The sequence below is a fragment of the Odontesthes bonariensis genome, chromosome 23, assembly GCF_027942865.1.
Source record: "Odontesthes bonariensis isolate fOdoBon6 chromosome 23, fOdoBon6.hap1, whole genome shotgun sequence".
NCBI classification, from domain to species: domain Eukaryota; kingdom Metazoa; phylum Chordata; class Actinopteri; order Atheriniformes; family Atherinopsidae; genus Odontesthes; species Odontesthes bonariensis.
This window is the reverse complement of record NC_134528.1, coordinates 14,534,010-14,561,038: the sequence shown is the minus strand read 5'-3', so window position 1 is coordinate 14,561,038 and position 27,029 is coordinate 14,534,010. Positions and strand designations below refer to the sequence as shown.

The following is a 27,029-nucleotide window of genomic DNA, read 5'->3' as shown; positions in this document are numbered from 1 at the left end:
AGCCCAGGACTGGACGTCTGGCAGGCTGCTGGGTACCTCAGCCGCACAGAGACCTCCGAGCACTGAGAGACAAAAGCAGGCAACGTGGGAGGCTTTACTCTCTCTGCTCCACAAAAGCCAGGGGAATAGAAAAAAAAAAGAAGCACTTCCTGCCCCTACACCCCCGCTGACTTGCATCCTTTCCTCCACCTCTGTCCTTGCAACAAACAAATATAGCAGAAGGCAGACTCGCTGCTCTGTAGACACGATGACCAGATTTTAAAGTCTCAGAAAAAGATTTTGCGTTCAAAAGCCCCTTAAGAAATATTTAAGGGCACCCTCTTCTATGGAACATCAATGAACACATTTACTCTTTCCACATCCACGACTCATATGGCGCCTGTTGCTGAGAAAGGCCAGTGCTCGAAATCCACACTGCATATTTTAGCAACAGTAGTTATTGCCTCTGGTTATGTTATTGATATTACCTTGGCTCTATTTACTCTATTCTATTTTCCATCTTCATGCTGCAAGGCTCATATGGTCATAAGAAAAGAAGCCTATATGCTTAAAAAAAAACAAATAAATAAAAAAAATAATCTATCTAGTCATCGTGATTGCACGCTATTCACATTCCTGTCAATCGACTCGCCAGCGATGGCAAATACACATCTCTTGTTAAGCACTCTACAAGTGTTAGAAGTGTGAAATATTTCCTATACCGAGACTGGACGAATGCTGCTTCACCACCAGGAGAAAAGAGTCCTTTGGAAGTGGACAAATGAATAAGCTGCTTCAAGTCAGGCCTCTGGGGACTGTGAGGGGGGTACAAGAGACGGCACACAAGGGAGGAAAAGTGACAGCAGGACAGAGTAAGACAAAGGGAGGGAGACACAGAGGTGGAAGCCGGACAGGAAAAAGCTGTTGGCCTCACATTTCCGCCTGGTGGCACCTCGCAGGGCCAATTTGAGTCCTAAATGTGAAGGTTGCGACCTTGTTGGCCCAGTGGGTGGCTGGAGCCCCTGTCTTTCTGCTTTATGTCATGATATGATGAGTTGTCACAACAGCTTGCGGGGCGCTAATGAGCTGTAGTGAAGCCGGGAAGAGAGGAGCGAGATGAGGGAATGACAGTGCCGTGATGGATTGGGGGTCCTCCAAATTCCAAAGCAAGCAGAGAAAGCTTCCAGACCCCTGCCTCTTCCAAAGCGTGCAAGTGCCCCACATCCAAGTGACACAAACAGAAAAAAAAACATGCGCACACACACAAAAGCAATTTAAGAGGAGCTGGGTCAACCTTCAGTGTGTCAGTGTGGGAACACTTTTAGATTCGAGCACAACAAAAAGTATTCCAATCTTATGCATCCTCTAGTATCTTTCAATGTTGTCTTGTTTAAATCACACAATTGCTGTTATCCTCTGGGAGGTGTAGGGTGCCCCCTCCAGGCTAAAGATTTTCATCTCCAAGTAAGCCCCGTTTCATAACTCCTAACGCACACAAATATGCACAAGTCCAGCAAGCACGCAGTCAAATCAATCCTCAGATTCAAGCAGACGATCTAAAGGATTTCTTAGAGACGCTAAAAGCAATGGAATATGAAAAGCTCAGACAAATTAAAGGCTCTTCTATCAGAGTTACAATCTTAAAGCATACCATGCTAATTAAAACCCTGCTGCATTAAAGATATAATATTTTTTTGGTTAATCATGAGAGGAAAAGAAAAAGAAAAAAAACACAATATCAAAAACCTGGGAATTGGAGGGGAGGGGGGGGAGCAGATATAGAGGTGTTGATCGGTTTCCTTTTGCCAAGAAGATGTGCCTCTGAGGGCAAGAGGCTCCCGAGACCACACTATATTTAAAAGTTAATCTATTCACTTTGCTGCAGTGACATGCCGACTGCTTGATCAGAGCGCCGAACAAAAATATTATGTGGGCCAGAGCCTTTGCTCCCCTTCCTCCTGCTCTCTTCGCTAGCACTCAAGTCGTTCGTCACCATTTATTTTCACTTCCCATCTTTCCCATCTTTGATAGTCGGCACATCAAATAGAATCACAGAAAGGACATGTTCTGATATGTCACAGATAAATAAAACTGCGCACAAATAGCTTAAATATGAAGTGGTATTCGGCAAAACTGTTGTATTCTGTGAAGACAAATCGCCTCTTACACACGCATGTGTGTTAAAGCTTTTCCCTTTTCAGGGTAAACAGGCTCTTGAACTCCCATACCTGAGTTGAAGGGGCTTCTCTAGGAGGTGATATTGCATCATAGTGTTAAGAGCCAGGCTGAATTCTGCCTTTTGAAATGCAATCAGCCCTTCAGAATTTCAGTTGAAAGCCAAGCAATTAAGAATTTGAATTGGGTGGCAACATTAACAAAGGAATATGTTAATCTGTGAGGTTATTGAAATCTTACTTTACATTTCATGGTTAAGGCATAAGCTTGATCAAATAATGTTTTGTCAAGTAAATAATATTCCTCTTGAGAGGATCATGTCTCAGCAAATTTACCTTTTTAATTACTTCAAATACATTGCTTATGATGTTTATCATGAGGGCTTTAAGACTGTTTTTTCTTACAAGCTTTCAGTTACAACGTGTGACAATATGGCATTGATCTTTCAGATTTTGGGTAATAACATGCATTTATAATGTAATAAGCACGTGCATCCATGAATAGGAGTTAAATTATGTGTCACAGTTGATTTTTTGCTTTTTTAATTTATTTTTTTTAGCAAACTTAAAATAAACAGATAAACGAGATGATCACCACTCCTTCAGCCCAAATGCCACCTTTGCTACTAACTACCAACATTCAGCCCAACAAGAACCTGTCAGAACAGTCCTAAACGCCTTCAGTGGTGAGAAAAAGAAGAGACCGCGAAGAAGCAGGGGAGCAGAGCTGCGTTACTCACCCAGCTGCTCAGACTTAGGTGCCAGCAGCCCACCTGCTGGAGGAGAGAGAGCCCGGGGCCTAGGACTCCTGCCTTGGCTCCCATCTCCTCCGGCCCGGCTGGAGCTCCATCCCGGGGGTACATGACCCCCTCTGTCCCACCCTTGGCCCCCTCTCCTCCTTCTTCCACCTGGCGCCCCCCCCCAGCTCCTCCTTCCCCGCCTACGCCGGGGAGAAGCCCTCTTGCTTCTCTTGGCCTCTTCTTTCCTCTTCTTCTAGTCCTTCTTTGTCTGTTTTTGTCTTGGCTCCTTCCTCCACTGGTGTGCACGTGTGTTGCTGGGCATGTGTGGCGGATGTGCATGTGTGTTTACAGTCCCCGCTCAGTTTGGTGTCGCAGCCAGCTGACCATTGTTCCCTCGGGTTCTAACATTAGATTGTGTATATTTCTTGAAGAATTTAAAGCAGGCTCAGGGTCTGAGGCCTTGGTTCTCTAAATGCATACACACAGTCGGCACAATGCTTACAACCCATCCACATCCATCTCGTGAAAAAAAAAAAAAAGAAAAAAAAAAATCTTTCACTGCAACCAAAGAAGCTCTTGCTTTTAGCAGTCAGCAGTCTCCTCTTCTTTCTCAGGGAAAGTTTTGATGCCGGCGACACGAAGAGCAAGAAGTGAGCCAGAATGTGGACAGAGAGACGGATGAATGATTGTGAGCAGCTTTTCCACAAGAAATACTCAGAAAAAAAAATCAACTCACAAAAGACACACATGCAAAAAAAAAAAAAAAAAAAAAAAAAAAAAAAAAATCAGTTATTACCCAAATCCCTGCTGTACCTTAGGTCTGTGTATGTGTTTCTTAGGAGAGTGTGTGTGTGTGTGTGTGTGTGTGTGTCTGTGTGTGTGTGTGTGTATGTGTGTGGGCTCCGTGGTGCCTGCAGGATGCCCAGAGACGAACTGGCAACTTGAAAAGCCTTGGCTACAAGGTAAAGCGAGCAAAGCGAGAGATGGAGACAAAGAGGAGAGAGCAGGAGAGCGAGAAATGGAAGAAAAAAAAAGGAACAAGACACAACAACATCCACAAAGGGAGGGCAGGCTCAGCAAAGTGTGGCCAACAGTCACTTCATCCGTGTGATGCTGACAGTCCCCTCTTCATGCCCACTTTCCAGGGGGGAGACCGAGCAGAGAAAGTCTTCACTCTGACACGGACGTGGTCATTTTTTCCAACGCAGTCCATCTTTCTTTCTTATTTCATTCTTTTCCTCCCCGCTCTTCTTCTTCCAAACAATACCTCAGAGTGGGAAACAACCCCCCCCCCCCCCAAAAAAAAAAAACCTTGCTCAACTCCATTCAAGGTTCATGTGAGGAAGGCCTCGAGCCCCTCCTCACAGCCCTCCTCTCTCTATTCTCCTTTCACTGCAACTATTTCACCTTCAAAACAATTATTACCCTGAATAGTAAAATCAAATGACAAGCTTCAAGTGGTCAGGACATTTTTTCACAGGCTGCAAAGAAATTCAGTGCAGACACAGGTGCAATAAAAAACAAAAACTCCTCCAAAGATTATTCTTAGTTTGTTCTGTCAGAAGCTAAACATGCTCTGAAAAGGCTTGATGTATATATAGTTGTAGATATATATATTGGTGAGTTATCTATGAAGAAAAGAAAGGTGCAGAAAGTAGAAAAGAAATTGTTCTTTTTTTTTGTCAAGAGAAAACAAATTGGTGCCACATCAAATATTTAATCTAAAGGAAATATTATAAAGGTTACTTAAACAAAACAACATAAAACTAAGATTTAAAAAAAAGAAGGCAATAAGAGGTGTTCTTTTTATAATCACAAGTAAATATTACGAAACACAGGATAACAGAATTAACTGTTATTGTAAGAGCAATTATAATCTTTACATAAAATAATTAATGTGTCTGGTCATTCTTTAATTATAACCTCCAACAGCCTGAGCTCGACTTACATCCACGACAAATTAAATATTGATTGAATGAATTATTTCCGGTTATGCCAAGTAGATATAATTTTAACAGAACCGAACGGGTGCAATTAAAAAAGGGGAAAAAAAAGCAGAAAAAGAACACAGAGCAGAGGTTTGAAAATATCAAATTAAAATAAACAAATAGAATTCTTTGAGTGTGTGTAACTCCCATAAAGAAATTAAATTCAAAAGTTGATCACAGAAACGACTCCAAACTTTTCTCTTAACACGCTGCTTCTCAAATACTCGTCCACCCTCTCCACCGCTGTTAGAACCCTGCTCTTGCCTTGGCCTGCAGCAGGCAGTCCTGAGGCCCTTAAAGCCAAAACAAAGCGCAGAGAATGTTCTTTACACAACTTGGACAATGGTGCCGGGGCTCCAGCTTGACAAGTAAAAGAGCTCCGACAAGGCGGTGGCTAATTGCCTGCCCTCCCTCCATTCAGCCGCCCTGCCACGCTCCTGCCATCTCCTTTTGTCCCACGTGCACTTTCTTAAGTAAACTGCCAATTCGCCAGCGAGTGATGGACAGCTCACAATCACTCAGCCACAATGGCATCAATGCCACAACACAGAAGAAAGAGGGATATAAAAAAAAAGAAGAAGAAGAAAAAAAACCCCACCATTCCTCTTCACTGTCAAAGGCGTTCGCGCGAGAGCCGAAAGTGCGCAAGAAAAAGAGGAATCAGCAAGGACAGAAAGTTTTACGACACATGGAAACGGAACAACCCTATGACCTTTACTAATCCATTGTTTTCTATAAAATCAAAACAATTGGACACAAAGAGTGAAGAGACAACGCTATTGATCCAGAAGTCCAACTTCAAAGTCCTATTTTTCAGCTGCAGCATTTGATAAAATAAATGCAGCACAATTATTGGAACAAGTAAAAAAGTATTTGTGGGGAAAAAAAAGAAAAAAGAAAAGAAAATAAATTAATCAAAGCTTTAAAGTATGAAAAACAAAAAAGATGAGCAAAATTAAATTCAAATACCAGCCCTGATTTATTACCAATTGAGGAATAAGAAAGGCTGATGTGACTAAAAGTCAAATTTACTCAAATTCAAATGTAAAATAAAAAAGACCTTTCACGTTGATTCGGTTGCAAGTAATGGCATTATTATCTAGATAAACAACAGATAACAATACAAACAATCAGATTTAGCTTGATGTCTTAGAATAATACAACGCTGTCAGGCTGTCAGGACAAAGCAATCAAACGGTGCCTTTCATTATCCAAATTGTCAATCTGTCACTTAGCAACATAAGTGTTATAAATTGCCAAACGGAGCCAAGAAAAATATCTGAGCATAAATTCAATCAAAACATAGTATTTAAAGTCAAACAAGCACCAGAAAATAATAAACAGCGATGATTAAAATGTTGAAAAGTCTTACCATTTAAAAGAGCTGTATTTGGGATGCTGCTCGGTTCCTGGTTAAAACAAGCATGCTGGCACTCATGGTAGTGCACAGACTCCAAGCAGACTCCCACCACCATGTCAGCCACTAATCCACTGGGGGGCAGCACCTCATCTACGGCAGCCCCTCGCTTAAGCCCGATGGGTTAAGCCGATAAGACAGCGATCGGGGGACCGGGCGAGAGCCGAGGTAGGCTGGGGCGTCTTAGGACGGCGGTTCCTAAAGTCCCAGAGCGGAGAGGAAACGCAGGCAGGCTGCCGGAGCTGGCCGTTCACCGGCAGCCACCTCCTGCATTCAAACGCACAATCAGGCTGCGCTGCTCTTCTCCGCGTCTGACCGGGACTCCCTCTTTCCCCCTCGCCCATCTTCATATCCCCCCTAATAAGCTCTTTTGTGTCCATCTCTCTTTCTTTGATAAGTTGAAAGTACAACAAAAAGAGGGAGAGAAAGAAAGGGCTTCATTCAGCGGCTCGGCAGACATAAAGGTAGTGGAGTGCCGTCTATAGGAGTTGCCCTAACTTGGCTAAACTCAAGCAGCGGGGTGTCTCTCGTCATGTCATTAATCCCCAAAACTAGCCACGCTCCATTCACTGCTAGTCACACTAAATTAAATGCAAAATCAAAAACACAAACACTGGGCAGATGAAGTGTCACAGAAAGAGGCTCAAGAAAGCTTTCCGATCCAGGGCAAAGAGTGTGTGGTGCCACGTTGGCCCCGAGTCCTGTCCGTCGGTAGCCCCAATTTTTGATGTAAGAAGCCCCGGAAAAAACAGCCACACAAAAGGCAAAAAACATTTAAAAAAAGAAAAAAAAAAAAAAAGAAATAGACATTCATCAACAAAAGAGTCTGTCACTGCGGTGCAGCTTTTGGACCTCCAGCTCTCCTGCCTCAACTCTCCTCAGACAACTGAAGGGAAAGAGAAGCCCCAACTCCAAAGTCAAACCTGCCAGACAACAAGGCAACAACAGCAGCTAAAACAATACCAAAAACACCAATAAATGAATACATGCCGGGGATGGCTTTCCGAAGAGCTGGCAATGGAAAATTCTACCCGGCCAACTGATGGCTTGAAGAGAGGAAGCCCACTCTTAAAGCCGTGATCCGACCATCCACTATACCACCGCTGTGAGCCTTTTAACCACAGCAGAAAAAAATTACTATTGATCTTCAAATGGCGATAATTGAAAAGATCAAAAAGATTAAACAAAAAAAAAGGGAAAAATTGAGAATGTGCTGACTTACCATGTTATGCTCCTTTATTGTAGTAAGGTTTTGTTTAAATAAAAAAATATTTGCTCAAAGCAGCAGCATTGGAGGTGTCAAATTTTTGTAGCCGTCTCTTGATCGTATTACTTCCACAGTCCTGGGTTCCAATGCGTCTGAACTTTTTCCCTTTCTCTTTTATTTTGTTTGTGGTACCTAGCCTTTTTTCCCCCCCCTGCTTAAGACTTTAAAAGCCTTCAGCTCAGCAAAGCAGCACAAATTATCTTGCCACCTTGCTCAGCTCTGATGCTTTGGCCGCTAACTTTGGAAGGCCCTTTACTACTGCATCAAAATTAGCATTGTCAAAGCAGTTAATGAATATTAATATTGTATTTGTCATTGGAGCTGGCCCATTGCTGAACTCCAAGTCATCCATCAGGGACAAGATTAAGCACACAATTATTTCTGACTGACAGGGACCAAATCTGGAAGATTTTTTTTTTTCTTCCCTCCAACAATTTAAAGAAAAAGACACAACATCATCTTAAGGTACCTCCCATGAGACGAGGCAAGATTAATACACTTTTAATGAAGCAAGATTTCATGGTGCATGAACAGCAGGAACCTCAAGAAGAAAAAAAAAGGAGGAATACAGACATTTTGACTCAATTTAACCACTTTTTTAGAATACTAAAATAATAAATTACGACAAATTTTGACGACAGAGGATAATATTTAAACACAAAGACCATCCTTTTTTTTCTCCTCTCTTTTCTTTTGCTGAAACAAACCAGATCTGGTTTTCTTTCTGTAGGATTTGCTTTTTCACCTTTGCCGGAGCACAGAGATGAATAAAAGAAAAGGACACACGGGCGCTGCACTGTGAACATCGCTGGCGCTAAATTTAACATAAAACATTCATTAAAACCCTGGACCTCCGGCACTCTCGGCAGAGCCCGGCAGAGCGCCGACCGCTGAGGACCACACAGGCAGCCAGCATCAGCACCGCCCGCCGCAGCGCTTCAGCTCCATCCAGGAGCTTTCTCCACAGAAACAAGCTTCACACGGGCAAACTAAAGGTTCTGTCAAATGCGGCTCTTTGCACAATTTTTCCACAGCTTCGTCAAATATGTCACAAACACAATTTCAATTATCGTCAAAAATAATTTTGTCCGTTCAGTTTCTCCATTGCAGATTATTTCTGGAGTGGTTTGATAAATTAAAAACATCCCCACCTGCACCCGTCTTGAAAAATTAAGCAGATCATCCTCCTCACGCCTCTTTGCCCAAAGTGTCATAACATCCTCTGCACGTCTTTAACAAGCGAGCGCTTTTTAAGATGTTCTTATATATTCGGAATTGAGCAAACAACAGAATCGAGCCTTGCAAGCAGCATCAGTTCCTTTTCCTAAATCATCCGATCACTTTTCTCCGCTCACTGATTTCAGTCAAGAAAAACGTCCACAATCGCAGTCGGATTCAATCGAAACTTATACTCTGTTTGCATCCCTCTAAGAATACACTTTGAAATAAACTGAAAAGCACTGACGGTCGCACAAAAAAAATTAAAAAAAAAGTGGCAGATGTGGGGCACTAATACCAGCAGCTCAGTGAACTGGTGTGAGTTTGGGGGTCAAGCTGCGGGCTCACCTTGGAGCGCCGGGCCCCTGCCGACCACCCTGCCGGCTCCCTAATACCATTAGCAACCCTTAGATGAACATATTAAATTGGCCTTTTGTTCTCGATGTGCCGATCCGGCCACACCAACTCGCTGGTATCACGGCACCAAATACAGATGGTGCTGCTTTCTTTCTGAAATGAATAGCGCGCTTAAGAAAGCGCTTCTTTCTCCCGATTCTTACGATCTCCAAAAGCCGTCGGCTTTTCTTCCCTGCGTTCCGTTCGCTGAAAACTTTATATCATTTTGTAATCTTTCACAAATCGCTACTTTTGTGAAAATGTAACCAACACGGGCCTTGTTATACACGTAATATCTTTATATTATCAATATTTTAACTTACAAGATCTCACATTAAGACAGCCAAAAAAAATCCTGCAGTAAAGAATTCTAAATGTAGTAAAAAAAACAATTCAATATTACATGTTATAACATTTACGAAGAGTGAAGAATTTATTGCTTAAACTGATAGAGAATCTATGTATATTATTCACATTAATAATTATGGTTTGATGATTCGATAATAAAAAAAAAATAGAAACATAAAATGCAGATCACAATTTACTGCACGGGAATGCCGTAAATTAAATTCTAATTTCACCAATCATATTTCAGTTGTTGTCACACATGACGGATAATGAGTAAGTTCTCACTCCAAAGCATGAAAACAGGCACCAAACACTGCGACTTAATTCAAGTCGAGCGCCTAAACAGCTCTAATCTCGGTGAGGAGGAGAGAAGGGAAGAGGGAGACGAGAGTGAGCGGAGCAGGCAGCTCTGCGGCCCAGCGTGATCACATCAGCGCTAGTATCAAATTAACTCTCCGACTTTGAATTTTATTGATCTGCTATTAAGACACTAGTGAACTTGATGAAGTGAGTGCTGTAGGTGACTCTGGGACTTCAAAGTCTTGCACCAGCCACATAAAACAAGCCACTTTGATCCCCGCTCCGCTCCTCGGATCTGGAGAGGGAGCATCAGAGGAACCCCCCAATTCTACTCTGTTCTCTTCTCCCACTCACCCCGGGCCCAGGCTCCAGCTCCCTTCTTTCCCTTCCCCTCATCTGCCGATGCCCCAAGAACCGGCAAAGCGCCGGTGCCACACAATGTTCGACTGCAGCACATTTTACAGAATAGTTATCAAGGCGAGAGCACAGTAGTGTTCGGTGGTGCAGACAGATCTCATGTCTGATTCACTAAGAAATAATAAACCAACGCACATGCACAGAAAATGCAATATGATGTCAAAAACAACTACTAGGATAAGGCGACCATCTGAGCGTATTGGCATTAAAATTCAGAGCCGATAAGAAGGGGTTTCTTCATGCCAAATACGGCATGTAATAAGGTCGGCGATGAGAGAGACAATGCAGAGAGGGAGATAGCAGTACTATTGTATGATGAATACATCCCCCCTCTTCGCTTAAGGCAAGTCTTCCCACTACATTAAATACTGTGTGCTGCCAATCACACCTGCCTTTTTTTTTATTTTGTGCCACTGGGTGGAGGTAGTAGTTAATTTTTTTCAACATGCTCTGTATTACTGCAATACACTCAACACAGACGCAAACCAGCGGACCAATGTGAAAAAAAATAAATGAATCGAAAAAAACAACAAGAAGAAGAAACTCTCAAAGAAATGTTGAGATTTTGCAACAAAACAGCCAACAGAGCCGAGGAGCAGAAACTCCGGTTTGCCCTCCACTGAGCTGCTAACATGGCAGTACCGAGCAAAAAAATTAATATTAACGGGGAAATTAATCATCGGCAGGACAGTGTTTGCACTCAGGCTCCAGTGCTCAAAGGCACAGGGTGTGTGTGAGGGTGTGAGTGTGTTTGCGTGCGAGCGTGTCTGCACTTGGAGTGCCTAGGCTAAGCTGCATCTGTTTAATTAAGAGGGGTAACACAGATGACAAATGCGAGACAGTTAAACATTTAATGTGTGCTTATCTCCCCCCTCATTTATTTAGTTGGGAGCGATTCAGGGTGGGTGGCGTTGAGGAGTGATGTGCCGGCGAAACGATGGTGGAATTAGAACGCAGCCCCGTGCGTCGTGAGCAAGCAACACAGACATTTCCCTGGCAATTGTTTTGACATTTTTCAACTTAATTCTGTTTGATGAGAATGAAAGAGATTAGGTGATAAATCAAATAAACACAAATATTCTGCCACACGCAGCTGCTTCTGTACAAAAAAAAAAGAGAGAGATTTTCAATGTCAGGGTGCAGTGGCAATTATCTGTGTGAATGCTATTTTTAGCATTATTGCCTGAATTCTCCAAATCTTACAATTAAAAATGCAACTGTATCAAAGGCCTGGTTTCCACTTTATTCGCCTGACAACGATTCAGTGTTTTTTTTCCACTTGATCCCCATTGTGCATCTCACACTGATGCACATTGCCTAGAGTCAATGTCAAATCCCAGCTCCAAAAGTCCCGCAAAAAACACAGAGTGAACAGTGCCCGCGGCACACACACACACACACACACATTCTGTTTACTCAACCCAGTTGCAAAATCTCACCTAAAGTTATCGCTTCCAATGTGACAATGTTAAAAGAAAAAAATGTTATATATATATCAAATTTTATACATATTCTACATGTTCTATATTTTTGTACCATGGTATGAAATGAGGAGAAGGGAGATCAATGAAAATGGATGGAAGTGGTCATGGGGATGGATGGATAGATGGAGGGATGGGGAAAAGTTAAAGCAAAAAAAGAAAAAAGAGAAGCAAAAAAACAGAGAAGGAGAAAAAGAAGAAAAGGAAGAGGAGGTAGAGAAGAAAAAAAAAAGCCTGTGCCAAAAGCATATATAAGAGAAACCTTCACCAATTAGTGGGGAGAAACGGGAGAGGGAGCTGCCGCGGCGTCGGCACTCAAAGACCCAGGCCTCGCGGCGAAGCTGTCATGTCGGCAGGATTGATCAACAGGCCTGCTATTTCTAATGGCATGTTGTCATGAAGCTGCAGCCATGGGGAGCCACCTGCCTCAGTCCTCGCTCAGCACTCTGCGTATGTGTGTGCGCACACGCGTGTGTGCTTATGCGCATGAAAGATGGGGTTGGGGGTATTGCAGCAGCCATACCTATTCTGTGCCCATATATCTTTTACTAACAATTTGAGAACAGCCTGGAATCCTCCTCCCACTCTCTGGCAGTCTACCTTGCCTTTTCCTAAAGGTGGAAGAAATGTGCCATCTTGGATTGTTCTTTATTCGCACACAGCAAACCCCAGCAACACTAAAATCCAACACAATGATTGCAAAAGGTATGGCAAGCAGAGGCCTTTTGTAGTTTATTAATAGTAATTCATTATTAATATTATAATCATTCGCATCATAATCATTACCGTAATCATTAAGTGTGGGTACAAAAACTGGACCTATTTGCCATTTTTGTTCAATGTCAGTGTTTTGACACTGTTCATTCCCCATTCTCACCACACTACATCAAAAACATCTGAAAGACCGCTCGATTAAAGCCTGTTCCTTTTTCACGAAGCGCGGGCTGTTAAAATAATCAGCAGACAATGAAAACTCGTCTGTAAAATACCAATCGCAGGGAAAGCACAATCAAAAACGAGGAAAACTTTAAAAGGTTCACGTTATCCTTAATTCGGAGTAACGCAGCGACAAAAAACTGCTTCGGCGGCCAAACAAGGCCGGACTCGCTAACAATAAAAAAGTCAAATAAAAGTTACAGAACTTGAGGGTTCAAGGTAGCTCGGACTACTTGGAGTGCGTGTCACGTACAGTTAACCTTTTTATCGGGCATGCCTGTGGTCTCATCAGTCGATGAAATTCTTTGCCCGCGGCGGTGGCTTAGCTGAGGGACACGGACCGATAGAAAAATATTTCATTGTGTTAGCATTTCAAATGGCGAGTGGAGGGTGGAGAGGAGGGCATCTGGAAGGGTGGTGGGGGAAGAAGCTCGAACCGATCGTTGCCAGCGGAATTAATTGCCTATTCTGAGAATAGTGTCCCTTAACTACGGTCCTCGGAGGCCCAAACGCCAGCAGAGGGCACTTTTTTGTTTTGTTTGGCGTCTTCAAAAAGAAGAGCGCTTAGGGGTACTGAACGTATTAGGGGTTTAGCTCGGTCCCCTTTATGCTGGGGAAAAATAATCAGAAGCACCGAACCAAACTCAACTAATCCGTACCCCAATTAAAAATCGCTGAAAACGTTACACCTAACATTCATGTGAATCGAGATATAAATACTTTTAAATGAGGGATGAATTGATTAAACACTGGTATATTTTGATTAATCGTTACATTATTAAAAGAAGTTCACTTTAAGAGAAAGAACATGAGAAATAAACCATCTACGTCTGGCTTTAAGCCAGCACTCGATAAATGGCTCAAGATGGCGCGACCCCGGTGGTGCTTCTATCCTTTTATTTAAGGGGATTTAAGCTCAGGCTCTGCTACACATTGGCCAAGCATATGCAATGACCCTAACTGATATTGGTGCATCTTTTAGCCACATCTTAATCTAACCTCTATAAAGCGCTGCGGCTTTTCAAACTCAAAACACCATTAAGAACGAGTATTGTTTGGAGCCACGCAAGAGGCAACCCTTGGAGAAAAAGGCTGGACCCAGGCCGGGGCAGGAGCCCCCTGGAAAAACAGCTGCTTATGCACTCCAATCAGTAGGAAACCAAAACCCAAACCAAAGGACAGGGTGGGGGGGGTTATTTATTTTTATTTTTTTATTTTTTTAAAAAAAAAGGTGGATGGGGCATTCCAACCGCTCCATCCCTCGAAGTCGACCTCTGCGGGCCCATTCGCTCTCGGTGTCGATTTCATCCCTCAGCAGATGGACGGGTGAATTCGCAGCAGTCCCCATTACACGCCTCTCCTTCGCTCATTGTGAATTCAGTCAACGAAGTCAATCTTATTAACTTCCGCGCCGGTTCACACATGACATTTTCTTCAATTTTCTCGCCGACATCAAAAACATCAATTAGCAGCTCGAAAATGGGAAGGAGCGAATGACAGAGTCCGATAACGCAGACTTATTTGAAGCCGAGGGTAAATCTATTCTCCAGTTTTGAATGTGTTCATTACAATTGCATTTTCAAAGAAGACCTCCAAATAGCAAAGAAATTAAATTTATCTCCTAGAAATGTCCAGAAATTGTTTTTTTCCCCTTCTTTCTTCTTTTTTTTTTTTTTTTTTAAAATCCCACGTCTATCTCTCAGCCTCAGTGGGTGACACAAAGCATTGTGGTGCTGCATTTGCTTTTCCTCATTAGAACAGATCACAACTCTCACAGAAGTTGAAACCTTATACTGTAACCTCTGGTGTAACCCAGAACATTCACTTTAAAAGGAGTCCAATCATTTTTTTTAGGAAGAAAAGATAGCGATAACGTAGCCTGCCCACGACCCATGGTTTCAACAGAAATGGCAGACAGCGAGAAAAGCAGTATCTATTTTTTAAGAGGAGCCATTATCTGATTAAAGAAATAAAATGCTTTGAAAGGAGAACGTGATTTTCTTTTGTATTCACAGAATCGATCTTCACATAAGAAGCATTTATCATTTCATTACAGAAGCACAAGTTTAAAATGTAGCATTAGATTTTGTTTGTCATGCAGGATTACTGTCAGATTACGCTGATTAATTATAGCCAATTTCAAAATTTTTAATATAGATTAATAACGTTTAACAAAAGAACAAACAAAATTTATTTTTATTATAATTATTTTTTTTAAATCTACACATGGTGGTTATTACTAGCAAAAATTAGAAATCAAATAATTCAAGGCTATGTCTTCTAAATATAAAAACATTTCAGAATCATCAGAATTCGTCTCTTCAGCCTATATTTTTAAACAGTTTTCCATGTACTTAGATGCTGCTCTGTTCAGATTTTTTTCCCCCCCTTAAATACCATTTTATCCACAGCCCCATTGATCATTTCCTGCTTCTCCTCATCACGGTTACATCAAAATGTGAAATACAAACCTACACATTAATGAAGCTCTCTCATGCCTCAACTCTTCTGCCTCCCATCACTGATGAACGTGTAACTCAATAAACCTCGGCCAGTAACCTTTAAGTAAAAGCCTGTTTTTTGCCGATATTCAAACATTGTCAGATGGCTTCCTTGTGCTTGAGTTACATCTCTGAGGGGGGTGAACAAAAGCAACTTTAGTGGCTGTGGAAAGACAAGAGAGTAGTAGAGCAGGCGGGGGGGAACGGGAGCAGGCCAGTCGCACTCGGAACCGTGCGGATCACGTTCCTCCGGCCCATTGATTTCTGATCTTTTGACATTATTTAGTTGCTTTTTATTTTCTTCCCCGTCTTTTATTCCATGTCACAAAAGACAGAAATGTCCAAACAAGTGATGTCGGGGATATCTACTATCTGTCAAAAGAGCAGGCTTTTCCCGGCATTAAAGCGACCAAATGCTCTGACGCAGTGCCGAGAATCGGCGGGATGAAAATATCACTCTTTATAATGGAGGCTAATCAGATTTCGGATTTGCCTTCTAGCTAAAAGGAGATGGAAACGTGTGGCGTAGTAGGGCTGTAACCAATACACTTCTAGTTCATCGCCACCCTGACCTCAGCACAAAAGGCCCACACTTGTTTTCTCGGATCTAAACTGCTATGTGGGTCACCACAGTCAAAACCTAAATTAATTTTTAGTCAAATTTTCCTTCCAAATAGACACTGCTGAGGGGACAAAGCGGGCATGCTAAATGCAGTGAAAGACGAGGAGATGCATCTGTAATACGGCTGAATGTAGAACACACAGTAGTGATCAGTTCCATTAAGTGGGGATTTGATCATCTCCCCCGTGCGCTTTCACAGCCTGGCTTTAAATTATATCACTGTGAAAATGGTCAAATGGTGTGTTTATCTCTCTATAGTTATTATGATGCAGATGACAGAGATTGGTTGTTTGCATGGGGCTAGATGAGTGTGCGCACGGTGAGCCAAGACAAGCAAACCCACACAAACGCAGACTCTGGCACAGAAAGAGCTGAGTGGGTCTCCTCAATGCCATTAATCCATTAGATAGTTTCAACGAAGGTCTGAAAATAATGTTTTATGTGCAGACAAAAAAAATAATAAATCAGTGCGTATGAAATTACTGTGCCATAATCCTTATGTTATGACTAATATTAATGCGGTGTTGGGCCAGAGAAATGGACTTTCAATGAGACTGAAAGTGAAAACCCCAGGCAACAATGAAATGTGATGAGCTAAGCTTACAAATGCAACCACTGCAGGAGAACACAAGCGTACACATCTTTAGTGGCAGAAGTAAAAACGTTAAATTCTCCCTCTTTTTATTCAAATTCCAAAGCTTCCAAAGAATCAAATACCACAGAAAAAAACAAGGTAGCCACTACTTACACTTGTCATGGTCATCTGACATTTAAGTGTGATATTTAAGCTGAAAACTACTTGAACTACAGCCATATTTGAGTATTTTTTAATCAGTTATGCTGAACTGCTGCTGCTTGCAGGTAGGTCTCTGCTCTGAACTGATCTCAACTGTGTGAAGGCGTTTGTACGCTTGCAGCTTTGGCGGCGCTCAGGACGCCCTTCAATCATGCGCTGACCTTACGTAACACAGTCTTAATCCTGAGGGTTAATTCTAAGATCCACTGCACACTTGCAGAGCTGATAATATATTCAGATTTATTTGAGATTGTGTGCGTGATCTTACCCCTCCTGCCACTGTTCTCTATAATCACCTCTATTTTCACTTCACTCAAGTTAGGCTATGTCACCACATTACTGGCCCTTCATATCTACCTTTCCAATTACTTTTAAGAGTTTTGGATGGACAAATTTACGCTTTCATGTCCCATGTTAGTGGATGAGTTGATGCTTCTGGCCATGAAAGGAGACTTTTTAATGAGCTGAGGTGAGGTTAATTGGTTCACCAAGATCCTCTGAGTCATGTGCCTCTATATGAAATTAAGTCCATTTCCTGGAGTTTCCCTGGATGTATTTAATAACAAACACTTCAGCCCAATTTTCATTTCCTACAGAGGAGGAGAGTTTGCATTTTCAGTACACTAAAGGAAGGAATTCTACAACTTAGCCTTGCTATCGTACCTAATAACTGTATACTGTTATTTAAACAACCAAGGATAAACTGGATGCTTGGACTTCTTCATAAACTTTGTGTCTGTGTACATCAAAGTCAAACACACAGCAGTGACAGTTCAGGTGCCTTTTTAACTCAAAAGCAGTAACAAACTGCCCGTTTTTCTTTAACCATTTTCTCTCCGGTATGAAGGCCGGATCCAGACTCGATTTCGCTCGTGTGTTTTTGTCTAAAGCAGAACACTGAGACGGCATGGTGCTCTTGCTAATGTTTTTCTGTTTTCCAACAGAACAGCTACATTTCCCGCAGTCTCTCCATCACCTCAGCGCAAGGGAACTGCTGCACACACACCACTCCGGCGCACTAATCTTCCACAAATGACCGAGCCTTTCACCTGCTATTAGGAACTACATGATGAGAATCTGCCCAAACTAAAAGACCTTGTAATCAACACTGGTGTAAATGTGTTAAGTTCAGCGGCTCATACTAGGGGGGGGGTTCAATGGTCCTGACAGTGTAATTACGGGCTGCCGCCACAACGCAGCGGCCAGCACACTCAACACTAATTCAATCCATCTTCATTTCCAGGAGCAACGCCCCTACCACTGATGGATAGTTATCATTAGAGAGTGACAAAGCACTGAAACAACTGAGGCGTGAGCAGCAAAGTGTCTGCGCGGGTGCTTCTGTGTGTACACTGGGTGGAAAGTCAAGGAGCAGGAGGATGTGTCCTCTCAGACACACACTGCTGCCCCACACAACAGGATTATATATTACAACGGGAATGAATATGGAGGGACGGGATAGGGAACAAGTTTGGGTCAGGGAGCAGGTCGGCATCCTTCACACAAACACAGACACACAGGTACGGGCAAATAAATACAGAAAAGACCCACATAGAAAAGGTGTACGTGTTCACATACACGCACAAACAGTTTGGCTCACCGTGACCCCAACACACAGAGAGGCTATGGCTCAACTCACCAGCCTTTTATAGCATGCTGCTCACACTGCTGACAGACACACACAAGTCTGGGCACTGTCTGCAGGAAAACACTAAACCGCAGGCTGTGATTGAGGCTGACTGGCCTGCTCCTCTGTATTTTCAGTCTATATATTCAGTCTACCCCGGCCTGTATATCTTAATTATGTGCTCTGCCTCTTTTCCTAAAAGAACGGGTGACAAGAGTCTGCAAGCAGGCCACTGAAACGATCCAGCTTTTATGAGGCCTCACTGCATTATTACATGACTTTTAAGCTCTGGACAAAAACACAGTGAACGCCTCGTTTCCTGTCTCTTTCCTTGCATAAAGCATTTGAACACAGCACAATTGAAATTGGCTTGTTAGTGGCATTTTCTCAATCAGGCTGCAAGTCTTGACAACGGACTCTAAAACTTTGAGGGAGGACTAAAAGGCTCTAAAAGGCTGTAATGAGTAAATTGGAGGAAAAGGTAGCCGGAGGGATTTTTTTTAGCGCTGTGCTGCTTTCACTGTGATTAACTCTCCTTTTTCCTTGTGGGTTGCAGCTTTAGGGTCACTGCCACTCACAAACAGACACACAGGTTAGGCTTTGCCATTTCAATGGCTCAATCGCGTTTCTATCGATGGCGGTCAGTGACCCAGCAAAGGCCCATGTGGTGAGCCTGCTCCGCCTCACTGAATTCGACCACATTCGTACGGGAGCAACTGTCATGGCCGCCCGCGTACGTTAACCAGGAGGTGGTGCTACTGGGATGAAGAGCTTTGTCTGCCGCTTCATCTTTTTGCTTACATTGCTGAAAGACAGACAGGGATTTGTTTGGTAGGGGTTTTTCAAAATAGCAGGGATTTAAAAGGCTTTTCTGACACCTAGAGCTGTGGACACTTCCTCAAAAGACATAGATGTATTCTGTTTAACAGTCGGTGTCGACTTTGCGGCAGAGAGCGCTGTGAGGTTCGCAGTCAGGAGATGCTACCCTTCTTGAATGCATAATATTTTCAGACTTGTGTGCTCTTGTTCAGCTGGTTTACCGAGAGGAATGAATGGCTTGCTGCACTTCTCCAAACACGGCACAATGTGCACCCAACACAATTAAATCTGACGCTTACTCATGCACATTCCTAATGCGCAATTATACACTCGTGCATGCCGAACATTTATACAACAGCTTTGGCGATTTGTGCACACACATAGAGGCATGAGCTCAGCGGCCAATGTGCTGCAGCAGACTGCCTGGCCTGCTTGCAGACCCTGCAGTTTGTTTAGCAACACTCTTTTTGACGACGCCCGAAGGGTGCAATTAAGCCCAATTAGAGCCTGTCGGTTTTATTAAGAGGCACAGACTGGCCAGGCTCGGGGGCAGTGAGGGGTAGAGGAGGGAGAAGGAGGAGGAGAGGGGGGAGGAGAGTCAGCAGCACCAATCTATTGCTGCTCTTGAGAAACTAGGCAAGTATCGCTGAGGGGAAACTGGTGTAATTAAACTGTATGCCAGCTAAACTGATGCTAAACAGAAATTACAGCTGTGACAGTTATAACTAACCAGTGTTGGACTTTAAAACAAAGAAATGCAGAGGATACGCACAACTGGTCAGGTTAAGCATGTAACCTCTGATGTTCGCAGTTCAAATACATGGAAATTACTTTTATGATGGCACATAAAAGCAGTTTAAAAGTACAATTTTGTGATCAGAGAACCTGTAGGGATCAATGGATGACAAAACTAACTCATCTATAAATACTCACTGGTTATAGTAAATGCAGACATGTGTGGATGCGGATGTCACAAAGCATTTTCAGAAGGGGGCTAGGGGGTGGTAGCTGTGTAGTTATGTGATTCTGCCCTGATACATTAGTGTGGTTGTGAAAAGAGCAATACAGCTGGCTTGGAACAAAAACTGCAGCATCTCTTTCATCAGCAATCAAAAAAAAAAAAAAAAGGAAAAAAAGGCAAATGAATGACTGAATGTATCATTTTCCCCCCCTCACAATTCCTTTTCCGTCGACCCCTCGACGGAGATGTTTACAGATAGCTATCATTCCCCCTCTTTTTCACATTTGTGCTTGGACATGTTTCAAAAGGCCGGGCCTTTTCATCTCCCCTCTCGCTGTGAGGAAATTTGCTTCTTAATGGCTTTCAAAACAGGAAGCGCAGACAATAAAAAAAAAAAAGGAGAAGTGAGAAGAACGCTTTGCTCCCCAGTCCCCCCACCGCCACCCGCCTCAAGTCGTCGCATCCTTTACGGAGCTGAGTGCTGCAGCTCACTGCTGCTGTGCCAAGGTGCCAACTGTGCCAGTCACACTGACCTCCATCTGCAGGCAACTTGATACCATCTCTTCAACCGCCGCGTACTCTCACTGAATGGGCTCGCTCAGTCACACTGAAGTCTGAATGCCATTCAAAGCTCAGGCTTGGAATTGTGTTTCAAGTTTGTGTGCTATTGTATTCTTTGTTCACAGCTGCTGTGTAAAAAAAAAAAAAGAAAAAAAAAAGAAAAAAAATCCTTTATCACTACACTGAATACTAAAACGGTTGCACTGGAGGAATGCACAGAGGAATACATTACTGCCAATGTGCAAATCATCCCACTATCAGGCAAATTAGAGCTGATTTTCCACAAGACTTTATCAATGACCCATAGAAGAGTAAGGTTGAGCTACTGTGGACTGGCTCAAATTACTACTAAGACGGTCTCTTGCCAAGTACTAGGCTTACTATTTTAACAGTATATGTAGGTGTCTGTTTACTCATGTTGTATTCATAATTCCGCCTCCTGCAGGGCATCCGTGTCCACCGAGTGCCCTTGAACATGCCATGAGTAGTCTTTCTGCGCCTCAACTAAAAAGAGACCTGAAAGACAGCTACACACGCTTCCGCACAGTTGGATAAAACAAACCTTAACCACACAACTCAACCTCACCAAAGAGCGAGCTTTTTTTCAAAAGATGTTCAGAAGAGCGTTTTTTTTTTTCCTCCCTCCTAGTCTTTGCTTTTTTCCCTCCCTTGGTAAAACAAATGCATCATTTTTCAGTTTAAAAAAAAAGAAAAAAGAATCTTTACTCTCTCCTCTCCCTCCCATTGTGCCATTTCCGTGTATGGAAGTGCTCCCTCCCATTGATTTTCTCCCAGCCAAGGCCCTACCCTACACGAGCTGCTTCCTCGCTGGTGTCATCTCCCTGTGCCTTTCTCCTTTTAACTGTGTTTTTACTCTTGTGGCATAATGTACAACTGCCAAACTGGTGGTGGGGTGCAATGGGAGAAAAAAAAAAACTGATACATGCACTCAAAAGTTTTGGCTATTGATTTTTTTTTTTTTTTTTGATGCAGATCGGGAAAAAAGAAAACTGTTCAAAGCTGCACAGAGCCTTTTTGATCACCACTACAGTCGAACCAGTTGCTAACATTGTTGGTAGAGAGACATTGTGCGTGTTTGTCTGCGCATTACATGGCTTTGTTGTGCTTTATGTCATGGTTCAGCCCCCGGATGTGTGGAGTGAGAGGGTTTGGCGGACGTGCCTTCTTGCCAACGTTTGCTGAAATTGCTTGCATCATTAATAGATGCAATTACCTGCAGAAAGTATTCATTTCAGTAGATAATGTTTGCAAAAAAGTGATTTATGTTGGGAATATTGATGACATCCATTTACACATGACAGGATGCTGAAGTCAAAGGAAGCAGAGACTCGCACGTAAAGATACAGATATGGAAGAGAGACCGAGCAGGAATATTTTTCTGCCTCCGCAGCTCCTCGGCCCCCACTCACTCACTCAGCCATCCCTCTGTGATGTGTGCCTGTGTCCACTGGGGGCTACAATTAGCCCATCAAACTCATTCTAGACGGGAATCCACACCGCCTCTCCGATCCCCTTTTCTGACTCTCCAAAGCCTGGGCTCCTCCAAAGAGACAGGCAACTTGTAAGACTGAGGGAGGTACCCTTTGAAGTGCCAAGTTTTGCAGAGGCCTCCCTTTTTGCTCGTATCAAGGCAGGGGAGATATAACAATTAAAATGGCGGGAGAGGCAGGCTGACATCGCAGTGCGTACTCGCAGGGGCTTGCGCTCGCTCCTTCACCCAGGACACTGGCCCTCACAGGTGGTGGGGGGGGGGGCACCTCTGTATTGGCTCGCCGACTGATAAAGCAAGAAGAAGTTGCATGCAAATTGAGATATGTTCTTTATGCTAATGCTATAAATCTGTGTTCTCCTGGCTTCTGACTGGCTGGCTATGTTTCCGTCTATGTCTGTCAGTTAAGATCTTTCAACTCTCAAGCAGCAAGCGCAGCATTTCACAACCTTATCTGGTCTGTGTGCTTGGGTTCGCTTTCCCGTTTCATAATAAATCAGTCAAGTCCTAAACTAATCCACAACGCTTATTATCACCTAAATGTTTAAGTACGGTAGAATGCAAAGATACCCATACATTTGTTTGGGATTTGTCCCATCCAATTTGAGAATTTTAATATAAGGACATGATAGGGCATGTATCCATCTTGGCTATAGGAATATTTTTCAGACATAAAGTCATGTTAATTCAAGTGTGATGCACTTTTTTTTGTTCAATTGTTGCATGGAAGAGGAGGATAGAACCATTTTTTTAAATGTCTTAAATCTGTCTTAAATGTCCATATCTTAAAAAGGTATGTTTTGGTTTAGGCCAGTGTTGAAGAATGTCCACCGACCCGGCCTACAAGCCAAGAGACACCTTGTTATCTCGTGACCCCATGCTGAGCAAACTTTGGGCCAGTGGTTCAGGCGGGCCGCTGCATAAAGGGCGGTTTATGCTTTCGACGCATAGCCTCTGCAACCGTCAAATGTGTCTCTGTGCGCGACAACGCCCCCCGCGCAGAGGGTCTGCACCCGTCGTCGCGCACCTCAAAAAAATCCTGACTACACGTCGGACAGACGCAAACCCACGCAGAGCTCAAGCGGAAGTGCGCAGACAAAAAGCAGCTGTGATTGGTCCTTGGTATGCCTTTCCGGTTGTCTGTGTGACCACCTACGCTTCCTCCTTTGCATTTTCGCCAACTCCAATAAAAGAAGCTGTTCTTCTTCGATGTCGAGCAACTCCAGATCCATATCTTGCATACACGCCATTGTTGTTTTGAAAGATAAACACTTCCGCCAGCGTCGCCGAAGTTCTCGTCACCGCCCACCGAAATTCTCGCGAGGTCTCGAATAGTTTTGGGGGGAAACTGCTGTGCGTCCCTAGAAATTCCAGACCAAGGGCGCAGATGCATAACAGCAAAACTGATTCGCGACCAGACCCAAGCGACAATTGATGTGCGCAGTTGCAGAAGTCTAATTTGCCCTTTACGCTGTGTAACACAGCTCCAGTTCTGTCTCTGCTCCAGTGGGGGCTTGGTGGCAGACAGCCAGATAATTACACAGCGCTGACTACCAGCCCGAAGAGAAAGGCCCTCTGCTGCACGCAAATACACAAAAACACAATTTGCATTCACTGAGTATACAGTTCACAGACGTCCTCCTTCTCCTCCTCCTCCTACTGCTCACACACACATATGCACACAGCCAAATACAAAGACTACATTATGTCAAGGAGGATTACAATGACTCCAACCTGACCCGGTTCCACAGCCGCTCTGCCTCTGGCGTGAGTGTGCCTGAATTTACCATCTGAGGTGAAAGACTGTCCGCAGTTGAAACAGGTGTGTACTTATGCAGATGCAAAGCTCAAACATGTGGTTTGCATTAGTTGTTGCAGTGGAGCCACAGCGCAACTTCCCTGGAGCAGGAGTCAAGTCCAACATGTCATTTTGGGTTAGTGATCTATTCCCTCTGAAATCCCCAAAGTCAGGAGGTGGACACAATGAATGAATAAATTAATCACTAGAAGAACCATATGCTTATTTAAGCTTGAGAAAATTTTGGAATAATGCGTAAACTGTTTCGATCATGACACAGGAACAGTAGGGGCTACAGTGCCAGTTTACCTTGTTCTACCTCTATGTTTAAACACTTATCTGTGTTTAATTCAATTCCTTTAATCCTCTGGATTGAGCCTGAAAGTGCAGATCCTTTTTCAATAAAGCTTTTGTAACAGCTTAAGAATTCCAAACACTGGAGACTGAACGTTGGTTCAAAAAGTAGATGGATATCAAATTATCTGCACGGCTGATTTTATTAGTTTTTTGTTTTTTTTAATTCATTTCTTGACAGCTTCTTCACTTACCACTTCTTTTCAGTTAATATACTATAGAAGAAGAAAGCCATAATGACTTCATGAGCACATTAATGTTTGTTTTAGGATGTACTAATCCAGTGCTGAAGTACAACAACAACAATGGTGAGGCATTTTATTCTGGCAAAAGCACAAGAACCGAGATGACATGAAGGCAAGTAATTTGCACCAACAAAACAAAAGAGAAGTCATGCTTCAAGGAGGCAGGAGGTAGTCTCTCCCCCTTGTTGGTTATTCCACACTTTTTCCAGAGAAAGAATCTCACTTTAAAAAGGAAGAAAAAAAAGCCACAGATTCCAGTCAATGCCAGTGAGAATCAAGCAAGCTATTCATGCTGCCAGTTGATTTAGGCATGCCTCGCTACACACCAATCAGCCCAGTCCCGGCCTCGCCAGCCACTCACTTGTCTGCCATTCCAACGCAAGATGGAGACAGTGCCAAAAGTTCCAATTAAAATATCCATTTGTGATGTCTGTGCAGAAAAAAAAAGAACAAATAAAAAACAAGTACCAGGCCTTTCCGATGGCGTAGGAGAAAACACAAGAGCTGCCAAAATTCTGTGGACAAGTCATATACTTAGGAGTTTTCCGTGTAAACAAGCTAAATGCGTAAGATGAATGTGTATGCAGGCAGAGTGTGTGTGCGTGAGGAGAGACAGACTGAGCGCGTGCGTCCATGGGAGTAGGAGCGCTGTGTTATGGAGGAACAGAGCATGTTGCAGATAAGAGGGCGATGCTGTTCAAAGAAAAAAAAGCAGGCCAGTAAAGTGTGTGCCGATTCGACATCATCGCCTTACTGTCCCTTAATGAGCCTGGAGAGGAAGACTGGTGTCCACAGATTCTGCTCCTGTCTCGCTCCAATCACGTTGCTGGGCTTTTTATTCAAATCTCACACACAGCTGTCACGCAGCCAGCCTGGCCTTGCTGTTTATCTTACTCCAGGAAGATGTTAACAAGACAAATGAATGAATAAATACACAAATAATGCGTTTAGGTAATGTTAATAATGTATGAAATGGAAGCTGCTTTTTGACAGTAACGCTGTACTCAGGATTCTTCCCAACTTTGTTGACAGGCTTGTTTATTCTTTTCCCAGCATGCACTTCTCAGCATCTTTCGAAGGCGATGTCTGGCCAATGATGGGCGTTTTTTGCACTTCTGACAGATGAGGAGAAGTGGTCCGACACATTTAGGGTTTTCTCCCAACAGCCCATATACTGTCAGCTCTGAGCCATCTCCCCCTTCTTCCAAAACCTCCAGTATGATGATCCTCCTTAATCTCACAGACTACAGGTCTCCCTTTTCACCCCGTCTCACTTACCTCCTTCTATTACATGACTGATTTTGCTGACATTTTCACAGGCCATTCCATTAGAGGAGATGTTTTTTGAAAGGCTGGATAAATAAATGCTACAGCATGTGCACACCTGCATAGGTATGCAAGAGCAGTCAACTCACAGGGTCACCTGCCTCAAAGAAGAGTCCCAAACTTCCCCTGAAAAAAACCAAAGCAAAACAAAAACAGCAGCAGGGGGAAATTGCTCAAAGAAGGTGACTGGGAAGGAAAATAAGTATCGCATCAAATTCTGTCCCCAGGCCGAGACAAAAGCAGGGCCTGGCACTATTGACAATTCAGACTTTTAAGAATGCGAAAAAAAAAAAAGAAAAAAGAAAATAAATAACAACACGCACATCAAAACCAGAGCCGAAACAAATCCAAGAAAAGTTCAGACAGGTCCTCACTGGAACTGCAGAAAGGAACAAAATCAAATAAATTGGGGTGTTGGAATCATTCAGGCTGCCCCAAAAAACCAGAAAACACTGTTTAGAATATGAGGAAGGTGACTGAGGGCGAAGCTTAATGGCTCAGAAAGCAGATAGTCGGTGTTTACCCCTGCAAACTCCAAAGAAAAGCCCCTCTCCTGTTATAACACGGGCGGGGACAGAAAACTGAATTCAAGGCAGCTTAAGTGCTCTCTGGAATCACTCAGCATTCCACCGTCTTCAACACACACATCCATGAAGTCGAAATTTGACTGTGACAGTGTATTCATCCATAACAGTAAATTGTCCTTTGGGGAATTTGGCGGGGCTTCATGTTCTCCCTCCCATCTTTCCCCACTATAGTCCCAGTCTACTCTCCCTTTCCAAAAAGCTGTCTCCATCACTCTCAATCACAAGTCGCCTGTTCGTATGTAAAAAACACACAGTTGCCAAAGCAATTGTGGGATTGTTCCACGCTGAATCATTTTAAAACCAGAGATATCCACAAGGCCGCAGAGTGATCTGGAGCTTATAAAGAAGCAATAACTTGTTTGGTGCGTCACTGAGTGGTATTTCATAGTAATTTCTCTGGATACTGATTGCTTTTTTCTCAAACTTTTGAAGTGACTGTGGCACCTAGTAATGGTTGGTTTCTTAAATACAGATATCTTGTTAATCTTTTTTTAGGGTTTAGGATTTGCCTTGTGGGTGCAAGTGTATCAGCTCTGATTATAAAACCATTCAAGACAAACTTTTTCAAAAACTCTGACTCAAAGAAGACATCCTATGTCTTTTCTCTGCAAAAAGACCGGACTAATAGCTAATAACTGACAACTTCCTACATACAGAAAAA

General features: G+C 43.1%; 1 protein-coding gene across 24 annotated transcripts in view; it reads right to left on the bottom strand.

Moving 5' to 3' along the window:
* Positions 1–27,029, bottom strand: part of tcf7l2 (transcription factor 7 like 2) — an 85,342-nt gene that overhangs the window by 18,638 nt on the left and 39,675 nt on the right. Inside the window, exon 1 of one of the 24 annotated variants that reach the window (XM_075457927.1) lies at positions 2,894–3,016. The exons of the other annotated variants lie outside the window; for them this stretch is intronic. Within the exon in view, the coding sequence (XP_075314042.1) occupies positions 2,894–3,016 (123 nt within the window). Of the gene's footprint in view, positions 1–2,893; positions 3,017–27,029 lie in introns of those variants that run through there. 24 annotated transcript variants of the gene reach the window in all.